Genomic DNA, 26,362 nt, shown 5'->3' with positions numbered 1-26,362 from the left:
GCCCCGCTGCCCCCCCACAACACAGCCCCTCACGCCCCTGGGCTGCCCTTGCCCCCCACCCCGGGGTGCTACCCCAGGCGTGGCCTCAGCGGGCACTGACACCCACAGCCTTCTCAGGGCACCTTCTGAGGATGGCAAGTGAGGGGGTGCCAGGAGCTCGATGGGGGGCGTGTGTGAAGCGGGGAGGCCCCAGAGAGCAAGCCGCTTCCTCAAACCCCCCCAAAGGGCACCACTGAGGCCAGACGGCCCCCAGCACCCCAAACCCCAACACGCCCCCCACTGCAGGGCTCAGTTTCAGGGACTCCCAGCTTCCAGGGCCTCAGACACCCCTTGCTGGCTGACCTTCCCGTCTCCTGGGGACCCCCGGGAACAGGCCACCCCCCCACAGGCCTCCCCCGCCCTGCACAGGACGGACACCCCTTGTCGGGAGGGCCCTGTCATATCTGCAGCCCGGACACATCTGCCCACGTCTGCCACCCAGGTCCCGGGAGCGGCTGGGACGGGCCGAGCCCTCGGCGGGAGCCAGGCCAGGCCCCCCGACCCCCGCTGGCCACCACCAGCCCCTGACTCACCGTCCTCGCGAGACTTCTGGATGAAGGCCTCCACGCCACTCTCGCCGTAGCTGCCCTCCGAGGCCAGCGTGGACACGTAGTTCCACTTGAGGGCGCGGACGATGTCCACCATGGCCTGGGCCTGGTATGTGTCCGAGGGCACCACGCGGGAGAAGAAGTCGTAGCGGCTGTTGTCGCTCAGGTCGGGGGCCGTGGAGGCGTAGCTGATCTGGGGGATCTGGGGGCGAGAGGGGCCATGAGGGGCGGCTGGCGCCCACCCCGCTGTCCCTCCTGTCCCCCAGCCCTCCCCAGCCTGGCGACACCGGGAGGCGTGGGCTGGACAAGTCCTGGTCCACTTGACAGCAGGAACCTGAGGCCCAGAAAGGGTCAGCCCTGGGCTGGAGTGATAGCACAGCGGGAAGGGCGTTTGCCTTGCACGCAGCCGACCCGGGTTCGATTCCCAGCATCCCATATGGTCCCCTGAGCACAGCCAGGGGTAATTCCTGAGTGCAAAGCCAGGAGTAGCCCCTGCGTATTGCCAGGTGTGACCCCCCCCCGCCAAAAAAAGAAAGGGTCAGCCCTGGCCACCACTCCAGCTCGGGGGCCGCCCCCTCCCTGCCAGGACCCCCCGGTTCTCTACCTCACCCTGGAGCCTCCGCCTCCCAGGGCCCCCAGCTGGCCAGGGCCTAGGTGCCCCGACAACACAGTACCAGGCACTCACACACATGTGTACATGTGCACATGTTCACCCAGCAAACAATGTAGGTACACACATAGGCACCCACACACTCATCTGTGTGCACATAGCACACCCATGCACATGTGCACACGTATGCACACACATGTACACATAGGAACCGCTAAGAACATGGCTCTCCATAAGAAGCGCTTCTATGCCAACCTGAGAAAGTCCCCAAGGGGCTGGCACGGTGCGGCCTGGAAGGAACCGGGGTCAGGGAGGTGACCCCCGAAGACCCCACAGCCTCACCCCAACATCCCCAGGCACAGGAAAGGCTCAACTCCAAGCCCTTCAGAGGGGCCAGACTGACGCAGCACCCCCGTCTCCCCCATGCTCACCCCCACCACGGGGGCTGCGGGTTCCCTGGCCCCTCAGTCACCATCACTCGCCCTTCTGTGAGCCCTCTGCTCCGCCCCCGGCAGCCAGTGTGAGGGGTGAGGGGGGCGGGGTGATGCCAGCCCCGACCTGCGCCCAGGAATCACATCACCTTCCCGCGAGGCCAGAACAGCATCCTGGGAAGTGTCCCAGGGTGCCAGGATCGGGAGCACGCCCTGGACACGCTGGTGCCCGTCTGGCCTCCGTCGAAAGCAGAGACACCAAGCTTTCTTGGCCAAGCACCCCCTTTTCAGGAAAAGAAAATAGATCACGTAGCACCTCCGGCACGTCCTTTTCTCTAGAGCAAACAAGCGGAGGCTGGAGAGATGCCGCGGCAGGGAGGGCGCTTGCCTCGCACGCGGTCAGCCCACGTTCAATCCCCGACACCCTGCACAGTCCTCCCGCCTGCCAGGAGTAAGTCCTGGACACTGCCAGATGTGACACCCCCCAAAAAAAAGGAAGTCTAGGGGCTGGAGCAATAACACAGCGGGTAGGGCGTTTGCCTTGCACACGGCCGACCCGGGTTCGATTCCCAGCATCCCATATGGTCCCCTGAGCACCCCCAGGGGTAATTCCTGAGTGCAATAGCCAGGAGTAACCCCTGTGCATCACCTGGTGTGAACCAAAAAAGAAAAAAAATAGGGGGAGTCTAAAGAGACAGTACAGTGGGTAGAACACTTGCCTAGGTTTGATCCCCAGCACCCCATGGGCATCGAGCCCCACCAGGAGTGATCCCGAACACAGAGCAAGGGTAAGACACAGAACCACAGGTGTGGCCCCAAAATCAAAAATAAAAATAAACAAGCCGAATGTGTTCCTAATCTCATTAGAGGCCGGGGCAGTGGGGCGTGTTCACTGCTCCAGGGAGCACCGGGGGTGTGTATCACTGGTCTGGGAGCACCAGGGGGTGTGTATCACTGCTCTGGGAGCACCGGGGGTGTGTATCACTGCTCTGGGGAGCACTAGGGCATATATCACTGCCCTGGGGAGCACTGGTTGAGGGCAAGGAGCCCTGAGAAAGGCCTGGCCCAGCCCAGCCCCTGAGTGAACTCGGCCAGGAAAAGCCGCAGGGAGGGTGGGACGTGACTGATTTTAGGGACCTGACGAGCAGCCCAGGCCGAACTGTCCAGCACCGAGGTCTGTGCGGTCTCTAGACGATACACTGGACTCGACTGAGTGTCCGGGACGTGGACGTGACGGGAACAGCCTCAGCGCCGTCGGCCTGGCGTGCAGTGCCACTGGCCGCCTTGCACAAGGCAGACCCAGCTTTGATCCCCAGCACTGCAGAGGGGTCCCTCAGCACTGCCAGGACTGAGCCCTTGGCACAGAGCCAGGAAGAGGCCCTGAGCACTACTGGCAATGGCCCAAAAACCCATTTTTAAGATGTTAAAGGTCACCTCCTCCAGGAAGCCCTCATCCTGCAGAGAACCTGCTTAGACCTTCCCCATCCCCAACACCACGGTGGGGTGCTCTGGGGACAGCAGGCAGGTGCCCCAGGTGTTGGGATGCTTTGTCGACCAGCCGACTCAGCAGCCCCTCCTCCTAGCCAAGGACAGTGACGGAGAACTGAGGCATGGGTGGGGAAGGGGATCCTCAGAGGGAGCTCTCCTGGCTGAGGGGAGGGGCTATGGGACAGGGCTGGGGGGGCCGCACACCCCTGGAGGTGAGGGTGCAGGCAGTGAGGAGAAGTGGGGTGACGCCAAAAGGGCTGAGCGTCAAGGAAAGGGCTCCAGGAAGAGCGGCGATGGCCACGGCCGGGCTGCAGGGAACATAGGGACTACGGGGGTCCAGCACCCCATCAGCGGCCGGAGTCCAGTAAGACCAGGGGACTGGGCTGGCTTCTGGGGGCTGGGGAACACGAGGGAGGCGCAGAGAGGGGTCTGCCTGCCCCACCCAGGGCTGCTCGCCTGGCTGTCCTGGCAAAGGGACCTGGCTGTCCTGGCAAAGGGACCAGGGGGGTGTGGGGGTCAGGGCAGCTCACACAGCCGCTCCCAGGCCTCTGCGCAGGCCAGTGTCAGCCCAGGCCCGGGACACGGGGGGCCTGGCCTGGCCATCAGTCACCAGGGACAGCAGCAAGGTCAAGCCCTGGACACGGGTCACTAGGAGACCGCCCGGGGCCGCCCGTCATGCCCAGCCCCCCTGGCAGCCCCGACTGCCGTCTGCTCCGGGGTCTTGCCGAGTGGAGGTGCTTGGCCTGTGGCTCTACGCCGGCCCTCCTCGCCCATCCCCTGTCCCTGCCCCCAGCAGCCTTCCTCTTCCACCCCAGCTGACCTCTCACTTCCTGCCCAGGATAAAAGCCCTGGGGTGTCACGTGACAGGTTCTGGCCAACGAGCTGGGGGCAGGGACCCTGCTGCTGGGGGCCGGAGCACTGGCCGCAGCCCTGGGCCCTCTGGGTAGGTGGTCCCTCAGCTCTGGCCTGCAGGTGCCAGACACCAAGGGGACGGGGCGGGACTCTCGGGCACCTGGGAGGAAAGGGGCCTGAGCCGTAGTTAGTGTGTGGGCTTATGCCACGGGGACTGGGGCGTTTCTGTTCCTGCGGCCTCACTCGAGAGGCTGACAGGCTCGGGAGGCGCCTCCAGCTGGGGGGGGCAGGCAGAACAGGCCTTATTTTTTCTGCCTCAGGAGGCAGGTGTGCTGGGTTCACACGCATCAGAGGCCCTGGAGTGGAACCGACCTCAGTGCCCACGTGTATCACTGCGTGAGCACACAGGCACACACACACAGACACACACATGCACTCACACACCTGCATACATACAGTCACACGTGCTCACACACATGTGCACTCACATACACTCACACACATGCATACAAGCACATACATACATGCATATGCATGTATTCATACACGCATTCACATACAGCTGCATGCACACATGCACACAGTTACACTGACATATACATGTTTGCATTCACACATGCACGTACACGCACTCACACACATGCACACACTCACACTCGCACACACATGCATTCACAATGTGGGCATGCACACTGCACGCACATATGCATACACAATACAGACATCCACATGCATGCACTCACACATGCACACATACATACATAAGCATGCACATAAACACACCCACACACAGGCATGCACATACACACGCATTCACACATGAATATGCATGCACACACTCACACATGCACTCTTACACCTATACACTCATGCACGCACACTCACACATGCACACTCATGCACATACACATGCACTGATGCATGAACATTCATGCACTCACACACATACATACTCATGCATACACGTGCACACACACATGCACCACTCACACATGCACACCCAGGCACATACACATACTCGCACATACACATGCACAGGCACACCGGCACTCACACACAGGCTCAGTGATCAGAAGGGCGCCCCTCTCTCCCGCAGGGCAGGTCCCCAGGGCTGTGGCAGGGACAGCCAGCCTGCTCCCTCCAGCCGGGCTGTCACCGGATGGGCTGAAGTGGCCCATCTGTCTCCCATACAGAGGACAGGGCAGGGGTGGAGGCAGGGGCCCCAGAGGGCTGTGTAAATGGCTCTGCTTTGAGCAACAGCTAATTTCTAAACATAATTATTAATTTCATGCTTATCACATGCAAACCTCTGTCTCCCAGATGAGATGAAATTGATTTAATTAGAAATTCCATCACCAAGGCTTTGGATCCAAGCCTTTAATTAGGATCACCACCCCACCCCCTGCTGCCAGAGGGGGCCCCCTCACTTCTCTCCCTGAGGCCCCGGTACAGCCGGGATGTGTGGACACCTCTTGGTCACGGTGCTCCCTGGCCACGGCAGGGACCTTGCCCAGTCTGCATCCCGCGGGCACCAGATGGGCAAATGACTTGGGATGTCTTGGTGCTGCCCTGCAGCCAGAGGGCTGGGACCCTTTGGGGGGCAGGAGAAAGAGCGGCCCCTCCTCCTGCAGAACCCACACCCGCTCCCCCGGGGCTTCAGCTGGCCGCTCACAAAGTGCCCTTTACAGCTCAGCCCGGGGCAGTCCATCAAACTTATCAACACCGCTTGGCATTTTAACAAAACATTTTCTTTATGCTTTTCATTTTTGCTTTTGAATCCCACGTGTCGGACACTGAACCCCGGGTCTCATACGTGAGAAGCAGTCACTCTGTGCTCCAAGCCCTCCGGACATGCCGGACACTGAGCCCCGGGTCTCATATGTGAGAAGCAGTCACTCTGTGCTCCAAGCCCTCCGGCCCCTCAGTCACACGCTGACTCTGTGGCCCCGGCACCCACTGCCCCCTGCGCAAACCCCTCCGGCATGAGCAGCCCAGCCTCACAGACCACCCTAGGGACCGTCCAACGTCCCTCCTCCAGGAGGCGACCCTGCCACCCTTTTTGGTGCCGGTGGCTTTCCCACCTCTGCACCCCGTCCTCACTTCCCAGCTCTGATGCCTCCCCCAATCATGATGACTCGGTCATACAAACATTCTCACGCATACTCACAACACACACATACACACAAACACATACATTCACACACACCATACATTCACACACACCATACATTCACACACACTCAGACACACGCACTCACATACTAACACACTCACACATTCTCACACACCTAAACACACACAGTCACATACTCACACACTGAAACACACACACACACACACACACACACACACACACACACACAAGCAGCTCTTGGATCTAGGGACCTTCTCTTCCTTCCCCGCCATGTCCTCGGGTGCCCGGCAGAGCCCTTGGCACAGGTCAGGCGCCCTCTGAGCGGAAGGCCACCTCCCTCCGCACAGAGCCGGCTGCAGACATGTCCGGGAGCGCTGAGAGGCTGGAGGGCCTCCACCCCGCCAAGGTCATGGCCGGCCACTGGGAGGCCGAGTCCTGCCTCGCAGGTTGATGCTTCCTGGACCAGCCCGGCCTTGCTCTGCTGTGAGTGGGCTCAGCGCCTCCCCCCTCCTCGGGCTCAGCAGAACCCCCACTCGCTCCCTCCCGACCCCGCGGTGTCACCCCAGGTGACCATCTTGGAGGGGCTGCTGTGTCCCCCTCTGCCCCCACCCCCTTCCTGCCTGGGCCCTGCCCGGGCTCTGTCAGGAGGACCAGCAGGGGCTGGGATGAATCTCCCAACCTCTTCTGAATCGTGTTTTCTGGGACAGACCCAGACAGGTGCAGGCAACAGGCCTTTGAACAAATATTTCCCCAGAAAAGCGCTTTATTCAGTCCCTTGTCTCACCCTTTTAAACATTATATGTTTTCTGAGGCTCCCGGGAAAAGAAGGGGGCAGATAAGACGCGGAGGCTGGAAAAGAATAGAGGGCGCGAGTGGAGAGCCGGGCCGGCTGACAAAGGAGGCGCGTGAGGCCGGCCCCGAGGAACTGCGGCAGATAAGAGCGCCCCAGAGAGCAGGCGGGGCGCGGGCGGCTGCGAGGGCGAGAGCAAACAAGATCCTCAAATCAGCACTTGTCCTATTTCAGGAGCCAAATGTAGATCAATAAATTACACTCACTTTTGGAGGTTTTACATGCTGACTCGGTAACCTTGTCAAGAGTGATCCACGTGGGGGAAGGCCCACACCCCTGGGGGCGGGGAGGGGGCACCACGCCGGGGGGACCCTAACTCCCAGAGGGACTCCCAGCCCTGGCTCAGGACCGGAGGAAGCTGCCACACCTTGAGGGGCTGTGCGGACGTGGGCCAGGCCCCGACCTGAGAATGCCCACACTTCACAGGGGACACGGGGCTGAGAAGAGGGGAGCTACGGCCCCGGCATCAGGGAGCCTCTGGGGTGCCTCTCTGCCCTTGCCACTTTGCAGAGAGCCCCAGCCGCAATCAGGGAGGACAGCTCAGAGGCACTGAGGCAGGACGGGGGCCCCAGGCCCCCAGGGAAGGAAAGCTGGACTTCTGCACCTCAGCACAGCCTGTGAGCAGAGCTCTGGCAGCCTGGGACGGGCCGAGACACAGTGGGGGCGAGGGACCAGCCCCGGGCGGCTGCAGGGGGCCAGGGTAAGACTGAGGCTGGGCAAAGCCTGAGGAGGGCCCGGGCCAGGCAGCACAGCGTCAGGGCTGCAGCCATCGGGGGCCGGTCTGGCTGTAGCCTCGCTGCAGGTCGGCTCTGTGTTTAGCGCCTCTGATCCACACACAGATACCTGCAGGTATTTATATCCTGCGACGGGGGGAGGGGGAGGATACTCCTGGCTCTGCACTCAGGGGTCACTCCTGGTGGGCTCAGGGGACCATATGGGACGCTGGGGATCCAACCCAGGGTGGCGCGTGCAAGGCAAACGCCAGACCTCCTGGACTACGGCTCCAGCCCCTATTTCCTGCGATGTCCAGGGTTCTGTGACCACCCCACCCGCGCGCGCGCTCAGCCCTGCCCCTGCCCGGCGCGGACCCCTGCACCTGCTCTCTGCCCTGCATCCAGAAAGAAGCCAGAAGGAGGAGAAAAGTCCTTCTCTGGACCTCAGTTTCCAATGCTGTTCCGAGAAGGCTTCACGGCCCCTGCCTGCCCCTCCAGACAGGTGGGTAAGAGGGAGGGGACCACCGAGAAGTCTCCTCCACCAAACCCACCAGCACCCGGGCCTGGGGAGCTGCGATTGGTCCCCGGGCAGCGACGGGGCGTGGCCAGCGGGAGGAAATTAACCAGGATGCCTGGCAGGGCTCCGCCGAGTTAATGTGCGGCGCGGTGTGTAATATATGGCTCTGGATTAATATAATATGATATAATGGGATGTATTAACATTATTGAACACATGAGCCGATAAAAGTCACATCACCATCACTCCGTGTAATTTATATCCCGGTCCTGGCCAGAGCTGGGGCGGCAGTGGGAGGTCCCCGCGGGGCTGGGGGCGGGCGAGGGGGGGCTCCTGCGGGGGAGGGGGCCCTGGGCAGCTAGGAGGCAGGCGCAGCCGAGCGGGCAGGCGGGCAGAGCCTGGGCCTAGCGCCTTCCCCACCGTCTCCAAGCAGACACTTGCGATTCCCACCGGACACCGACCGGCTCAACCGCTCTGGCCAGAGCACTGTTTGTGGAGCCCTCCCTGGGCCAGATCCTGCTCTTACGCTGCCTGGGAGTGATCGATCAGCTAGTCCTCGAAGAGACTCTGGTCGGACACAGGGCTGGCGTTTAGCCCATCTCACAGGTGTGGAAGATGAGACCTAGAGATGACACGGCTTGCCCTGGCCCTGCCCTGCACACAGATAAGGGTGGGCCAGCTCGGCCTCTGAGCCCAGCGTGGCGGGGGCAGGTGCCTGTGAGAAGCTCTGCAGGCAGCCCGAGGCCCCGGCTTCTTCCCGAGGGTGCCAGGCATGATTTGGGGTGATCTCTGCAGCGTCTAGAAAGATCCAACATTCGATTCGGCTCACAACCCGTCGAGCCCGGCCAGGCCGGCAGTGCCCAGAGGGATGGGCAACAGCGACCCAGAGTAACCTGCTACCCGACCCCCGTATGCCCCTGCTCTCTGGTTCCCCTCCGGTGTCTCCGCCCAGGAAAACCACCTGCCCCCCCCCCCCGCCATCTGCAGGACACTCAGATGGGGGGTGGGAGAGACCAGCTGTTTGCCCCAAACAACGTCCTTCTAGACAGGTGTTAACATCAGTACAGACCAGCACTTGGGGGCCCGACACTGCACCCCAGACCCAGCCTGAAGCCAGGAAACAAGACATAGTCAGGGGCCCGGGTCTCCCGGGGTCCCACACACACCCCTGGGTGTACACCCCCCCTTGACACTCCTTGGCTGGCACATGCACATGTAGCCCTGGTACAGCCAGGACTGGCACAAACTTGCACCCGAGGCATTCACAGGACGGGGAAACACAAAAAGTGTCCCCACCCCCCACCCCCCAAACCTCACCTCCCTGCTCAGCTGCCCATCGAGCCTCTGGAACTCTTAAGTGCCCGCAGCGAGCGGAAAGCACCGCCTGCCAGCCCCGGCCACGGCCCCCAGGGGCAGCTTTTCTGCTCGACTGGAAACAGCAGTGGAGGCTCAGCCTGGCTTTTTTTTTTTTTTTTGAGGTGGTGGGGGAAGCATGCAGGCCAGGATGTGGGCCGAACTGCATGGTGCCGGGGTGGGGGGCTCGGGGGGCAGCAGCATATGCCCCCCACCCTGCTCCCAGTTCAGTTGGCACTGCCCAGGCCATTGGCCGTGCTGGGTGGAGGAGTGCCCACCCGGCCCCTCCTCACACCCTCTATTTCCTGTTGTCCAGATCTCCCAGGGACAGGGACCCCAGGACCGCCAACAAGAAGTGCAGGCCCTGCCCAGGAACCCCAAGATGGGAAAGCCTTCCCCCCCACCCCAATTCCCCTACTGCAGGTAAAAATAACTGAGAGCAAGTGCGGGGGGGTGGGGGGGGCGATGATTCCCTGTGAACCCAGCCCTGCCCCAGTCACGGGAGGAACGCGTCTGTGTAATTCATTTTAATAATCCTGCTGAACTGGGAGAAAATTAACAAACGAGAAACCAGCTCAAAATTAATCAAACGTCTCCCTGTCCATCCCCCCACCTTCCATCTTAATGAAGGTTATTTATCCAATGAGCGATAAAACACAGAATTAAATTAAACAGGCCCTTTCTCTGCATCCTCTCCCGGCCCCGGGGAGGGCGGCTCCGGCTCACGGCTCTATAAGCACGGAGAGGGGTTTCCCCGCGAGGCCCACGAGGCCCGCTCCGGGTTGGCCGCCAGCCCCGCCAGAACCGTGACGGGCAGCTCACCCAGCCACCCCGGGGGCAGAGGGCGTGCCGGTGGGCGGGCCTTAACGGATGGAGGTGGGACTAACGGGGAGGTGGGGAGCAACCTGCCCTGCCCAGAGCCCAGGTGCTCTCAGGGGACCCAGGGACAGGGTCACCGAGGGAGCACGTGAGAACCAGCCTCAGTTTCCCTGCTCAGGTCCCCGTGGCAGATTTTTGGCCTCTGTCCACCGCCCCCTCCCAGAGCTCTTCCCTGCAGCTTTGGAACTGTTCCAGGCAGTGCTCTCTTGGGGGGCAGAGGCGCGCCCCTGAGACGCTGGGCGTCCGCCCCCGCGGGTCCGAGAGCGGCAGCACGCACTGGCGTCTCCAGCAGGCGGCTTCCGTGCCCAGCGGGCTGGCCCATCCGGGGTCGTGCGGCGAGCAGGATGCTCCCACACACAACAGACGTTTTGCACGACGCCCTTCCCAGCACGCATCCGTGCCAGGTGGCGCCTGAGTGACGCCAGCCCCTCCCTTCCCCACCCTCCTCTCGCTGGGACCTCCGTCAGCACCAGCACCGGGAGGCCCACCAGGAAGCGCCTCCGAGGGGGGAAGGCAGGCGGGAGAAGGCCCTGGGCAGGCCTGGCGGGCAGCAGGCAGAGAGGATCAGGGCTTTGCAGTACTGCAGGGAAGGAGCCCCTGGGGAGGAGGGGGCGTTGAGACAGCCCCCGGGAGTAGAGAAGGGCAGGGGGTGGGAGGGAGGAGGAGGAAGGCGCCCTCCCTGTCCCCACACTACAGCTTTCACTCCACACCGTCTACACTGATCAGGAAGATGGCTCAGCCTGCAGCAGGAGGCCCGGGTTACACCCCCCGGCACCCCCGGTCTCTAAGGATCAGGAGTGGCAGTCAGGTCTCCTAGGTACCACCCAAGGACCATTGGTGTGGCCCACTATAAAGCGAAATAAAACGGTCAGCGAGGCACCTCTGTTAAACCCACCAAGGTGCCCCATTGCCCTGCCTGGGAGGGCCCCCTCTGACCATCTGGGCCCCTAGCCCTCCTCCCCAAACAGCCTCCCATGCTCCTCCCCGGCCAGAATGTCCACGCTGTCCTGGCTCCAGGCCTCGCTGACCGAACATCCCCAAACATCCAAACATCCCCGGCCCCCTGCCCTCTCTCTCCTTGCGCGATCCAGGCCCAAAGGCCCCGTCCCTCTTCCTCCTTCACTCGGAACAGAGCGAGCTTGTGCGACTCCCCCCGCACTGAGCCCGTGAGGTGTCCTGTTGGAAGGCAGGGTCCTTGAAGACTAGGACAGTGGGGATGTCCACTCACAGCGGCTTCATGACCTCACCCAATATCCGACTCACCGAGGGGGGGAACTAAACGAATGGATGAGTGAACAAGTGAATGAATGGTTAAATGAATGAGTGAATGAATGAGTGAACGAATGAGTGAACGAATGAATAGATGAATGAATGAACAAATGAATGAATGAACAAATGAATGAATGTCACCAGGTAAGGCAATTGCTCTGGTCATAATCCACTCCAGTCTGAGCCTCTCAGAATCAGTCCCCTGAGCACTCCCAGCCTCAGGCCTTGGCCTGCAGTCACCCTCTATTCCCCACCCAAGGGACTCTTTCTAACCCCCAAATCCAACTGTGGGATCAAGTGCAGTCTGGACTGCCGGCCCCAGCCACCTCTGCACTGACCTCCCACCCACCCTGCCATGCCACCAGACCCACATGGCCCAGTTCCAGCCGCTCCCATCCTCCTGACTTTCAGTGAGGGCCCCGCCCCCAAGCAGTCCTGCTGGAACTGCCGTCTCCCCCGCCGCACCCCTACGGCCCCTCGCCTGCACCTCCACGCAGCCCTCCCACACCCCGCGAGGGGCTGTGACCAATCACACACACGTCACACCGGGACCCAGATTTACGCACTCTGGAAATTTCTCCCCTCCCCACCACCTGCTCGGGGATCTTGCAACAAACTTAGAACTCCATAAATATTTGCTGAATCAAATGGATCCACTTCAAACACAACCCAGGGAGCGGGCCATTAAGAGGGGCCTGTGCTCCTGGTTGCCGGCATCCCGGGCCGGTCGGAGGACAAACGGACCTCTAAGTGCCACTTAATTGCCGCACACAGGAGCAGCTGGTCCCACGCTCTACTAACCTCTCCTCAGGGGGCTCCTGGGAGGAAGCCAGTTCTTCGGGTCTGGGGGCGGGGGGTCCTGTTAAAATGGCCATGCGCGCCCCTGGTTCCACCTCCAGCCCTGAGAGCAGCTCCTGGCCTGCCCGTGAGCTTGCGTGTCTGAGCACACGTGTGGCCGCCCCCGTGGGTGAGGACAGCAGGCACAAACACAGCCAGCGCTGAATTATTTATTCCGTACATTGTTAGCGCAATGGAGAGCAACCGTGTCTCCAGGCTTCAATTAAAACATCAAGGCGCCCGCGCGGTCTGCCCGGCCACATGCCCAGCTCCGACTCACGCTGGCAGGACAGCACCTCCTCGAAACCCTGGGCCCCCGCCCAAAGCCAACACTCCCGCGCCCTCCGGGCCACCCAGTCCCGTTCCAGCACCCCGGACGGCAGACTCCCCGGGAGGGCGCCTCTAGGGGTCCGCCGTGAACTTCCACCCGGAGTCTGGCCCTGAGACTCCAGACAAACCTTTCAGGCCTCTCAAAGACCATTTAGTCAATCGATGGCCTGAAAGAGCCTCTCCAGCTTCCCAAAGGGGCCCGGGGACCAGCCCTGGGGGCGGAGTCGGACTGCGGTCCTCCCCCGCCCCCAGCCCCGCCTAAGATGACCCAGCGCAGGCCTGAAGGAGTCTCGGTGGTCACCCAGCACGCCTCCGGCTCCAGCTCCAGCTCGCTCCCTGGACTCCTTTCTCCTTCACTGCAAAAACGCCAAGAATGAGAGCTGGGCTGTGGCCTGCCGAGCTCGCTCACAATCGTGGGGTAAGGCCTATGGAAAGGGGAGATGGCGAACAGGTGTTGACCCCGGCTGGAGTCCGTTCCCAGGAAACTTCCCACCCCTATCCCAACCCGGAAACCCCTGGTCTGGGGCATGCGATCGGGAGGAAGAATGAGCCGGCTGGGTTACAAGCTAACTAGGTCATCCATGAGGCTTGATTCAGCAGCCCCCGGACTAGGATAGGAGGCCAGGCGGAATCGCCAAGTGGGCGAGCTGGAAAAGAGCAAGGAACTCCAAACACAGGCGGCTGAGAGCTGCGGAATGAGCGCGGGCCCGGGGACAGCGCCGTGATCTCAGCCGCTCTCGGACAGGCCCGCGCGTCCCCGCCACCTGCCTGGGTGGTGAATCTCATCCCACAGTCCATGAATCTCCGGCCGGAAGCCAGGTGCTGAAACGTGGCGGCGGGTCGAACCCAGCACTGTGTCCCAGGCCCAGGAACATGAGTGCAGAGACACAGCCCTGGGGGCTGGAGAGATAGCACAGCGGGTAGGGCGTTTGCCTTGCACGCGGCCGACCCGGGTTCAAATCCCAGCATCCCATATGGTCCCCTGAGCACGGCCAGGGGTGATTCCTGAGTGCAGAGCCAGGAGTAACCCCTGTGCATGGCCAGGTGTGACCCAAAAAACAGAGACACAGCCCTGCCGTAGAGAACAGACCCCGGAGAACCACATCATTCCCTGGGAGGAGCACGGAAGACGTTCGAGATGGGCCTTGATGTTCGGGGGGGAATTTCCAAAGCAAAAAAAAAAAAAAATTGAAACAGTGGCAAGAAGGTACAACTCCTTTGGGGAAATGTTTGGCAACACCTCCCAAGGCAACCAACCGATCATGCCAGCAATAAACTGCTGAGCCTCTATTTGAGTATGAAATGAACACTTCCATCCCCTGAAAGACAGGCGCAAATATTCACAGGGGCTTTACAGCACATAACCAAACACCGGCTTTGGCCCGAATCCTGGGAAAGAGATAATGCATTCCACACACCACCGGCCGTGGAATAGTACAGAGCAAAGAAGAGTCAGATGACCCCTCCCCACATTCCCGCCCACAAGCCCCCCAGCCCCCGGGATGCCACGGGGCGGAGCAGGGCTACCCACCCTGTGGCGGCCCTGCAGGGTGCCCACACGGAAGGAAACTACCCGATGACACATTCCTCACACGCGTCCCTGTGAGGAAGCCCCCCTGAGCATGCCTGGGGAGGGGGCGGTCTCACAGGCAGCAGGAGGGAAATGAACCACTCCAGAAAGACGTCTGTTCAAGCTGCTCAGGTGGGGCTCGAAACCAGGCCAGCACCGTCTGCTGTTAGCAGTCAGGCTACTCATTAGCCGAGGGGAGGGGGGGTATTGACTAAGAGGGGCTCAAGGGAACCTTCTAGAGCCTTGAAATGTTCTGAAGCCGATGCCGAAACAGGCACATGCATTTCAAAAAGCCCATCAAGCAGAGCACCTGAAATGCGCATCCGTGGTTGCAGCTCGGTGCATTTCAAGTGTAAAGGGCAGGAGAGGCAGACAAGGCGTCCTCCAGGGCTGGAGGGAGCAGCCCCGGCGGAGGCCAGCACATCAGACGTCCCTGGGCACGGCCGGGAGCGGAGGTGGACGTGGCAGGACCTGAGGGAGGGTCTGAAGTGGGCGGGGTCGCCAGCTCGTTAATACCCCCCTCCCCCCGCACACCCCCACCCCACCACACACAGGACTAAACCCTGGCATCACTGCCAAGGCCCCGGGGCTTGCGTCCTGAGCAGAAAGCAAGCGGGAGCCGGCACCCCCGTTCATCACCGCACAGCAGCGGAGCACGAGGCTCCCGGGGCCCCACGCCGTGCCCCCCATACACACGCACGCACACACACACACACACACACACACACACACACAGAGGCCACATGACAGAGGACACCTGCTTCCGCCTCCCACGAGCCACCTGCCAGGTCCACCTTCCGCCCACCTTCCCCGAGCTCACCTGAGCACCTGTCTCTCCCGGGAGAGCCGCCAATGACGTGGGGCCAATGACGTGGGGCCCGCCCACCGCCGGCCCTGGAGGCCACGCCCGCCCCAGGGAGAGTGACCACTGGGCGCGCAGGGGGCGTGGCCGGGGACACTGCCGGACCCTCAGAGCCTAGAGCTGCCAGAGCCCCCCAAGGGAGATTCCACAGCCATCCGACACCCTGTTTCAAAGACTATTTGAGGGTCTTGGAAAAGGCGCTCAGCAGGAACGTGGTGGGCAAGAGCGGGATACAGAGCCACAGAGATGTCCCAGCTGACGCCTCTGCAGGCAGACGGGAGGCGCAAAGGCCACGCAACCTCCCTCCCGGTTCGCATTTGCTTCCTCCCGCGCTTCGGTTTCCCTCCAGAGCGACAGAACTGACCGGAAGGGGTCGGCGGACACCAGGTCATATTTCTGCCTCCACCATCCAACCTCCTGCACCCTGGGGGCCTGAGCTATGGTCCCTGGCTCCCGGGCCAGAGGGAAGGCCAGTGTGACCTGCAGACCCCCAGTGCTGAAGGACCACTGGGTGTTCCTGTGGGTGCAGTCACGCCTGCCCCGTCCTCACAGCTCCGGGCCTTCCCCCACCAGGAGCCTCTCTAGGCCCCCGTGTCCCCTCCTGTGAACCAGGACATCAGTCCTGACCACTGTGTCAGCTCCTGGGGGAATGTTCCAGAAGTGATAAGCAGTAGGTGCAGACCCCAGCAGATCCCCAAGCTCCACCGTCTCCTCTGAGCCCGGCCCACCACCCTAGCAAACACTCAGGAGGCCTGGGCCCCTCACACACTGTGCATGAGACATGAGTTTGGGAGCCGGAGCGACAGTACCGCGGGGAGGGCATTTGCCTTGCACACGGCCAACCTGGGTCTGATTCTCAGCATCCCATTTGCACCGCCAGTACTGATTCCTGAGTGCAGAGCCAGGAGTAGCCCCTGAGCATCACCAGGCGTGACCCAAAAATCAAACAAAAAAAAGATATGTTTCCTTTTGTTTATTTATTTACTGTTTTGGTTTGGGGACCACAGCCAGCAGTACTCGGGATGACTCCTGGCTCTGTGCTCCGGGATCACTCCTGGTGGTGTTCAGGGGACCACATACGGTGCTGAGCGTCTCCACGGCCGACCGTGTGCAAACGATACACGTCGTTTGCATGAGCTGGAAGCCAGGCAGCGTGAGAAAGGACATGGTCTCACGGTCCTCATTTACTAGCACAATGTGAGGCGGTGCTGGGTTCTCAGCACCCGTCCCCTACTGAACACAGCCAGGGCCAGACGCACCTGCCCGGTCTCTGGAGAAGCGGGGACTGTCTCGGAAGCCGGCATCTGCGGCCTGCTCACACCCCTGCCCGCTCTGCGCCCCCTCGCCCGGAACAGCAGAGAGCATGTCGCCGCACACAGTGACGCACGGGGCCTGATCTGTCTCCTCTCTCTCCACTGGAGTCGGGGCAAGTGAGAACCGGAAGTGGAGGGAGTGTCGCACAGGAAGTTTGGGGCTGGATGGGGAGAAGGCGCAGGGTTTCGGGGCCAGGAAGACGGCTCGATGGGCTGGGGCGCAGGTAGGAGCCCCGGCAGCGCCTGGGTGTGGCCGACAGAGAGAGAGAGGGTTGTGAGTCTCTTTCTGGGGAGTTTGGCGAACTGCGTGAGGCTGACGCAGCCAGCGCTTAGCGGGCTCAGGTGTTGGGCCTTGTGTCTGGGGGGACTCCTGTCTCCTTAACATCAGGCCCAGAGAGGTGGCACAGTGGAAGGCATTTGCCTGGCACACAGGAAGCCTCAGTTTGATCCTTGGCACCACGTCTGGTGCCCAAAGCGCCACCAAGAGTGATCCCTGAGCACAGTGTTGGAGTAATCCCTGAGCACCACAGGGTCTGGGCCCAAAACTAAAAAAAAAAAAATCACATTTACAGGGAACTTAAGACACACACACACACACACACACACACACACACATGCGAACACGCACACACAGAGACACACACACAAGAACTGAGGCCCTGTGGAAGTGCGGGGAAGGGTCAGGGGAATCAGGCCTGGCTGAAGAGTGAGATGGGCGACCACAGGGATTGTGCCAAGTCCAGACGCTCAACGAGGAGAGGGAGGGGGTTCCCGTCTGCCCCGCCCCCACGGGGACGAGCCTGAGCGAAGGCTCGGAGAGGGATGCGTGGGCGCTGCAGACTCGACCCATGCCTGGGAGTCCTGTCTGTGTGTCCTGGCGGCAGAGCACGGGCACGCGGGCTGCGAGGCTGTCACAGGAGCAGGCTGGGGGACGGACGGCTGCCACAGCCGCCCCGCGCCTGCCAGAGAGACTCCCAGGACCTGCCGCCACCCCATCAGGTCAGGCCCCCACCACAGTGACAGATCCCCCCCTGCCCTTCCACCACCCCCTACTGGGAGAACGTCACCCACGGGACACGGGACACACGCCCCATCAAAGCCCCCGGCGGTGGGGACAGCGCTGGAGCAATAGCACAGCGGGGAGGGCGTTTGCCTTGCACGCGGCCGACCCGGGTTAGATTCCCAGCATCCCATATGGTCCCCTGAGCACCACCAGGAGTAATTCCTGAGTGCGGAACCAGGAGTCACCCCTGAGCATTGCTGAGTGTGACCCAAAAAGATAAAAAAAAAGGCCCCCCCGGGGTCCCTCCGGAGGAGACTGGCAGTGGGTTACTGTGCACGGCCATGCATGGCCCCTGGCAGGTGACAGTGACGGGTGGCCAGCAGGACATGCGTTCCTGGGCACACGGAGCGACACGGCACCTGTCCAGCCTGGGTTCTGCGAAGGGCACGACAGCCTCAGGGAAGTCCGGCTGGGACAGGCCCTGGGACCTGGGTACGGGGCCACCCTCAGGGAGAAGCCTCTGCAGGGAATGCCTCACCCCTGCCCCCTGCCCCCACAGCCCTGCGGTGTCCCCCAGGCCAGGCAGGGGGGCCAGCAGGGGGCACTCTCCTGGGCTGGGGTCTCTAGTGCTTTCCTGCCTGATATCATGTCTGTGTCACCGGAACACTTAGGGCCATCTTAGAAAATCACTTAAGCAATTTCAAATAATCAAAGTACTTACACGGCAATTAGCATCTCTGCTCACTTCAGGTGCCCCAGGCCCCAGCGAGCACCACATGGAGGCAGGCGCCGGGCCAGGCCAGGCCCCCTCCTGCCTCCTGCCCAACCCCCCCCCACACACACACCCCAGGCACACGCACGAGTCCAGGGCAGCTGTCCCCCACAAGAAGCCTTCCCTGACACCCCACCCAAGCTGCCTCAGGAGCCCCTTGTGGCCCTCCCAGGCACCTCATCCACCATCCAGCCCATCAGAGCTGTCACCCCGGCACCCAAAATGACCACCCTGGCGGGCTGGGGAGGGAGAGCACTAGGGAGGGGGCGGGGTGGCACCTGGAGTGTGCTGTGTCCACAGGAGGCCCAAGGCCCATCCCAGCACTGCCAGGAGAGGCCTCTGACAACTGACACATGAGAGGCTCCTGAGCACTGCCAGGTGTGGCCACAAACCAACACCAAAAAAATAATAAATGAAGAAAAAGAGCAAGAGGGGCTGGAGTGATAGCACAGCAAGTAAGGCGTTTGCCTTGCACGCGGCCAACCCAGGTTCGATTCCCAGCATCCCATATGGTCCCCTGAGCACTGCCAGGAGTAATTCCTAAGTGCAGAGCCAGGAGTGACCCAAAAAGCAAAAAAAAAAAAAAAAGGAACCAAAGAGATAGTACAGTGGGAAGGTGCTTGCCCTGTATGTGACCAACTGCGTTCGATCGATGCTTAGTTATAGGGTACTGCTTACCTTGGGCCACTTAGAGGAGGAGGAGGAGAAGGAGAAAGAGGAGGAAGAGAAGGGGGAGAGAGAGGAAGAGGAGAAGGAGGAAGAGGAGGAGAAGGGAGAGGAAGAGGAGAAGGAGTAAAAGGAAGAGGAGTAGAAGGAAGAGGAGAAGGAGGAAGAGGAAGAGGAGGAGGAGGAGGAGGAAGGGGAGGAGGAGGAGGAAGAGATGACTGGCTGGAGGGAGCAGAGGTGGGGCAGGATTGACACTCGCCTTGCAAACAGCGGCCCCAGCTCAACCCCTGGCTCTGCACACGGTCCTCTGAGCACCACCAGAGCCACTCCTGAGCACAGGGCCCGGACAGCCCCTGAGCACCGCTGAGTGCACCGTGAGGCCCTGACGCCTACAGCCCTCACCAGAAGGCGTGAGCCTTGCAGGCCCTGGCCCGGCGCCACCCCCAGCGCCACCCCCAGCAGCGGCCCCATCCGTGGGCCCTCACTTTGGACCATAGGCCCAAGGGGCCGAAAATCATTGCTTGGTAATCCCCCACACCGCCCCAGAGGGAAAGGAAGGAAGGAAGGAAGGAAGGAAGGAAGGAAGGAAGGAAGGAAGGAAGGAAGGAAGGAAGGAAGGAAGGAAGGAAGGAAGGAAGGGAGGGAGGGAGGGAGGGAGGGAGGAAGAAGAGGAGGGAGGGAGGAAGGGAAGGAGGGAGTAGTGGCCAGTGGACTCCTGAGCACAGGGCCGGGCCCACTCTGCTGTAAAGCACATTCACAACATCAGCACAGACCAGGGGCCTGACTGGAGCGACGGAGCGACCCTCTCCACTGTGGCCGTCCAAGCCCCAAATCACACGGCTGGGGTGTGGCAGGGCCGGGACCCCACATCCCAGTGTGGATCTCGGAGCCCGAGAGCAGGTTCCACAGGCCCAGCACCTGCAGGGGGCCCCGTGCCCACAGGGCCCGGGGGCTCGGTTGGAAGCCAGTGTCCCTGCACAGATGGGGCGGCCAGTGTGAAGTCCAGGGGCCTCTCCTCGACGAGTCTGCAGCCCCACGCCTGCGAGTGACCCTCCACAAAGAACCAGGAGACGACCAGCAAAGCCCTAAGTGACCCCGGCAGTGAGGAGGCACCGCCCGGGCCCGGCCAAGGCTGCAGGATGTGGACGGTGGCCGGGCCTTTCTCACCAAGCCGGAGACACACAGAACGAACCGCGCGTTATTTACGGAGACACGGCTCTGTGCGCGCACGGGAATGAAGGGAATTAAAACATCTCATCCAGGACAGGAGGCCTCTGATTGTATCTGCCATGTTTTCTTTCTTAAGCTGAAATTACATCTTGATGCTTTAGGGGGGAAAAAAATCCATGTCTGACTGGGCCAGGTGGCGGTGAGCTTATCACATTAGTCTCTATAATTTTCCATATGTGTGAAGTGGTTAGTTATTAAGTGTAGGATGCCGATGAAAGGGAGAAGCCGCCCCTGCCAGACCCCCCCCCGGAGATGTCACCCATTTAATAAAAGAGAGCGGGGCACGGACCATTCCCTCTGCCTCCTGCTCTCAGCACAGAGGGACCTTGGAAACCCCTTTGTCTGCCCCCCGCCCCAGGCCTGATCCTTCATCACTCCGAGGAGATTCCCACCTGCCGTCCACGCCTGAGAGCTCTCAGCATGGCCCTTTGTCAGCTGACATACAGCCGGGGCCACGCCAGACTCCCTGGAAGCTTCTGGAACCTGAGCTTGGACAGAGGATGAGCCGAGGAAGGTGGGGGGCTGCCCCCTCTACAGCGCAGACAGGGAGGAGTTAGCACTGCTGGGAGAAGGGGGTGCCGGGGGCCTCTGGACACCCAGGTCCTGCCAGGCCCCCCTGCTGTGTCCAGAAGGCAATGCCCCACCTCTGCTCCCACCTCCTGGGGCCTCTGGGGTGCCCCTTGCAGACCCGGGGTGCAGGTGAGGCCCGGGCAGGTCTCAGGCTCCAAGCGGCCTCTCCACGCTGGCCATAGCATCGGCCCCGGCCCACTTTCAGTTCTGGGGCTCCGAGAGGCTCGTGCCCTGACCAAGGCAGCAGAGACAGGGGGCGGGGCCAAGACTTTCCCCCGAGCAGCGTCAACCCTAGGCAGGGCCACCCTCCCACTGCCCAGAGGTGGACGGCACCTGCCGGCGCCCCCAGGCAAGGAGGGTCCAGCCAGAGCAGTCCCCACACTGCCCACGGCCAGGCCTCACTCTTACGGGGGGACGGGTGCCGCAGAGGCCAACGACTGTCCACGCAGAGGGTCCAGCGGGGCTGGTGACCAGCCAGGGCTGCCCCGGGACCGCATGGCACTGGGGAGGGGCCAGAGGGTCACCTGCCGGAACGGCCTCTCTGACCCTCACTTCCTGGGGCCCCACCGGGCCCCGCAGGCCACTGGAGGCGGCGGTCAGTAGTCTCCCAGGACACTCGCTCAGTCAGCATAGGGGAGGAAGTGGGTCGGCCTCCCACCCTCTTGGGGGACGCAGGGAGAAGAGTGGGACACCCTCAACCCTGAGCTTGCACGTGCCCGGCGTCTCAGCCTCCCAGGAGTGCTCTGAGAGACGGGATGAGCGCGAGGCACAGGGTGCCAGTGGGGCTCGGGGGAGAGGCCTGGGGCTCCCCGTGAGCAGGGGTGGGCAGATGAACTGCTGCCCACACAGGGACGCCTCTGTGGCCCCTCACTCAAGGGCCCCTCAGCACACGGGGTCCTGCGGGTGCCGCTGAATCTGCAGGGGCGAGGAGGGAGGGGCAGGGCCTGGCGCTGAGGAAAGCCTTCCAGCCGTGTCCCGCACTGCCCTCTCGCACTGCCCCTGTCCCGCACTGCCCCTGTCCTGCACTGCCCCTCCCGCACTGCCCCTCCCGCACTGCCCCTGTCCCGCACTGCCCCTCCCGCACTGCCCCTGTCCTGCACTGCCCCTGTCCTGCACTGCCCCTCCCGCACTGCCCCTGTCCTGCACTGCCCCTGTCCTGCACTGCCCCCGTCCCGCACTGCCCCCGCCCAGCACTGCCCATGCTCCTGCGCTACCCCTTCTCCCTGGTGGCCGCCCGCCCGGGCTCGCTGCCCACGGTGGCTCCCGGCCATTTCCTGCGGCGCTCCAGCCAGCCGGGGGCCCTGACCAACCGCGCGTCCTGATTTCCCAAACTGGCTTCCAGGCCTCTGCCCGGCTGCGCCCTGCCGTGGGCGTTAATTGTGCTGGGGGGCCGGCCACACCCCTGCTGCTCAGAGCTCGCTCGGGGCTCTGGGTCACTCCTGGCACGGGGACCGGTGTTGACACGGTAGATATGTAAGACTTAGCCGTCAAGAACTTTGTATATCACTTTGTCCCCTCCTCAGGGAACCATCTGGGATGCCGGGGACGGGACCTGGCGCGGGGGGGGGGGGCTCGTGGAGGCCAGGGCCTTACCTGCTGTACGGCCTCTCTATTCCATTCACTATTTTCATCTGGGCGGGGGGCTCCTCAGTAGTGCTCTGAGGCCTGGGGGTCACTCCCCTCAGTGCTTGGCTAGGCAGCCAGGAGCTGAAGACTTGGACCCGGGCTGAGGGTCCACCTGGCTGCCGTGGCGGGTCTCAGGGGACCCTGCAGCACCAGAGACTGAGCGTGGAGCCCCCACGGTGCCCTGTGAGCCCCTCCCTGGTGCCCACATGCCCTGCTGGTGCCAGACGGGCGGAGTCAGACTCCCTGAACTTGAAACCCACACCCCCGGCCCCCAAAGGTGTCCCTGAGTACCCCCCCCTCCGCCTGCCTCAGCCTGGGGGCCTGGAGCCACAGACGCCTCAGGCCATTCCCCGTCCCTCCACGTGTCCATTCACCATTCAGCCAAGATTTTCTGAGAGTGCCCTGGGGGCTGGCACCCACGGGGGTCCTCCCAAGTACAGCAGAGTCCAGAGGGTGTGTCTCCCACCCACATGTGCCGGGGACAACTCCCAGGTGTGGCCACATTCCCCTAAGACTCAGGAACGCTCAGAATCCCTCATGCTTCCTTGTTGTGAATGATTATCATCCGACATTTTTTCCTTTTCTTTCTTTCTTTTCTTTTTCTTTTCGGTTTTGAGGTCATACCTGCCAGTGCTCAGGGAACCACGGGGCGCCAGGACTGAACTCAGGGCTCTGACACGGAGCACCCGTTTGTCCATGGGACCTACACCCGGCCCTCTCCTGGCCTCTCTCAACCCTGCACAACACCAGAGAGAGAGAGTACAGCAGGCAGGGCGCGTGCCTTGCCACAGCCAACCTGGCTTCTATCCCCGGCATCTCACGCAGGCACTGCCAGGAGTGATCCCTGAGCTCAGAGCAGGAGTAACCCCTGAGCATCGCAGGTGTGGACCCCCAGAGAAACAAAAACAAAAACAAATCAATAAAACACCAAGATCTTGGGGCCAGAGCGGGTAGGGCGGGTACGGCGGGTAGGGCGTCTGCCTTGCATGCAACTGACCTGGGTTCAATCCCTGATATTCCATATGGTCCCCTGAGCTTCACCAGGAGTAATTCCTGAGTACAGAGTCAGGAGTAACCCCTAAGCATTGTGGGTATGAACCCCCAGAGAAACAAAAACAAATCAATAAAACACCAAGATCTGGGGCTGGAGCAATAGCACAGAGGGTAAGGTATTTGCCTTACACGCGGCCGACCCAGGTTCGATTCCCAGAATCCCATATGGTCCCCTGAGCACCGCCAGGAGTGATTCCTGAGTGCAGAGCCAGGAGTGACCCCTGAGCATTGCCAGGTGTGACCCAAAAAGCAAAACCTAAACAAAACACCAAGATCTTGGGGCCCAAGCGGATAGGGTGGGTACAGCAGGTAGGGCGTCTGCCTTGGCTGCAGCTGACCTGGGTTCAATCTCCGGTATCCCATATAGTCCCCTTAGCATCCCCAGGAGTAATTCCTGAGCGCAGAGCCAGGAGTAACCCCTGAGCATCTCCAGGTGTGACCAAAAACAAAACAAAACAAACAAGCAACAACAACAACAAAACCACCAAGATCATTCCCAGCCCACAGGGCCGTGGGCAGACGCCAGCTGTGAGCTGGGTCTGGCTCCGGGCACGGAGCTATGCCCTGGTCTAGCCAGGAAGCCACCGGCAAGGGAACAAAGAAACTAACGCAAGATGGCAGCCAGTGCTCTGAGAGCAAAAATGAGGCCAGACAGCCTGGTGGGGACTGCTCGAACCACAGCACCGACACCGCCTCCTGAGTGGACAGGCCTCAAGGACCAAGACCTGGGGGCAGGGACCACATCCCCAGAGACTGAGGAAAAGGGGGGGACGGCCCCTGACAGGGGGGTGTCCGGGCAGCTCCAGGCTGGCCACTAGGACAGACAAGGCATGCACATTTTCTTTTTTTTTTTTTTTTATTAGAGAACTGGGATAGAACTGGAGCGATAGTGCAACAGGTAGGGCATTTGCCTTGCCCATGGCTGACCCGGGTTCGATTCCTTGGTCCCTCTTGGAGAGTCCGGCAAGCTACTGAGAGTATCCCGCCCACACAGCAGAGCCTGGCACGCTACCCATGGTGTATTCGATATGCCAAAAACAGTAACAAGTCTCACAACGGAGATGTTACTGGTGCCCGCTCGAGAGAACTGTGATATACAAAGTCATTGGTGGCTGAGTTTTAGGCATATACAATCTCAACCCCAGTCCCATTCCCAAGGGTCAGCTTCCCTCACCTCCCTTTCCAGATTCCAGCCCCAGCCTATCCCCCATTGTCAGCTGGACAGGCATGTTACAAAGTTTCTGGACAGGCACATTACAAAGTTTCGGTGGTTGCAGCTTCGATCTCATGTTTCCGGTGCTGAGTCTGTGCTTTGGGTACGTGGCTATACCACTCGCCCACACGGCCAATATAACGGAAGCCTGACACACCGCTTCGCCCTTCCTCCCTGTTCTCTCCTCAGGGTTCCTTTCCTTCTTTGTCCTTCTCCTCTCTAAACAGCGGGGTCAAACGTGATCTAGGCCTCCCCCTTTCACAACAATAAACATGTGCATCTTAATCCAGGAACCAACAACCTGCAAGCAGGGGTGGGGTGGGGCAGGGACATGACAGGTTCAGTTGGGCTTTTAGGAAGATGATCTGAGGTGGCTGGAGAGAGAGCACAGCTGGGAGAGCACTTGCCTTGCCCGTGGCTGACCCAGGATCCATCCCTGGCACCCACGTGCCGTCCCCAGAGCCCCCCCCCCCTGGAGTGACCCCTGAGTGCAGAGTCAGGAGTGAGCCCTGAGCACCACCGGGAGTGGCCCGAAATACAACAAAAACCCAGAAAGATGAGTCTGGGGCCAGGAACTCGGCAGCGCAGTTCCAGTGCGGGCCTTGTACACGAGAGCACTGGGGGCGAGTCCAGCACCACCAGGTAAGAGGCGCGGGAGCAGCTTGGCAGCCGGGAGCGAGGGAGGGGAGAGGCCTTGGCCCCGGGGCAGGGAGTGAAGAGGGGCATCGCGGGGTGCTGCCCCAAAGCCTAAAGTGCCCCCACGTGCTTTGACCCGGATGCCGGGAGGACAGAGCAATCTCCGGGGGGGAAGGCAGGGTGGGCCGTCCCTAAGGGCCCCTCGAGAGAGAGCTAGAAAGGCCCTGCAGACTGGGGTCCCCTACACCGTCTTCCCGGCCCCTCGGAGGGAGACCTCAGGCTGGCTGCTCTCCCCATCGCCCTGCGGGGAGGCGCAGGGCTCCGGCAGATGGCGGGACCTCCGCAAAGGTCACCGTCTGTCACTGCCCCCCGCGCCAGCAGCCTCTGCGTGAACGCCTCCCGCATGACGGGAAGTCCGCACAAGCTGTGCCATGGCATTTCCTGCAGGCTGACTGTGTGCCAGACCCCAGCAGGCCCTCTGCCGGACGCGACCTCAGTTCCAGCACCACTCTCCCCCGCCGCACCGGTGAGGAAACTGAGGCATGGCCAGGCTAAACCACGGGCCGAGGTGGCAAGGGCTGTCCAGCCCCAGTGTCTAGGTGTGTCTCCTCTGCTCTCCCCGCACTGCACAGGAAACGCGGGACGCAAGGAAACGGGTTCTGGAAACTTCTGCACTCTGCCAGGTCCAGGACGGAAAGAAGCTTCCCGCCGGGGCCCTGTCAGGCTGCTTCCCGCTGCCGGGAGGCCTCTGGGCCCGCAGAGCTGGTCGGCTCATTCACACCGTGGTGTGAGTGACTGGAGAGGGGTCGGGGGCAGCAGAGACCCACGCTCACAGCTGACCGGGCCGGGACCTGGACCATGGTCTCCCACGGCACTGCACTGGCCACGCCTTCCGGGCCTCGGCCTCCCTAACCTGTCACTGTGTGCGTGGCCAGTCCCCTTCTTCAGGGTCCCACCCTGCAGTGCTCGGGACTTACTCCGTCTGTTGTTGTTGCAGT

At 61.8% G+C, this 26,362-nt stretch overlaps 1 protein-coding gene across 5 annotated transcripts in view; it reads right to left on the bottom strand.

Moving 5' to 3' along the window:
* The window catches only part of GRM4 (glutamate metabotropic receptor 4), a 99,677-nt gene that overhangs the window by 57,398 nt on the left and 15,917 nt on the right, over positions 1–26,362 (bottom strand). For all 5 annotated transcript variants that reach the window (XM_055124983.1, XM_055124984.1, XM_055124982.1 and 2 more), the window contains exon 3: positions 573–789. In XM_055124983.1, the coding sequence (XP_054980958.1) occupies positions 573–789 (217 nt within the window). The remainder of the gene's footprint in view (positions 1–572; positions 790–26,362) is intronic.

Source organism: Sorex araneus, chromosome 2 (assembly GCF_027595985.1).
Source record: "Sorex araneus isolate mSorAra2 chromosome 2, mSorAra2.pri, whole genome shotgun sequence".
Lineage (NCBI taxonomy): Eukaryota > Metazoa > Chordata > Mammalia > Eulipotyphla > Soricidae > Sorex > Sorex araneus.
This window is presented reverse-complemented; position numbering and strand designations above follow the sequence as displayed.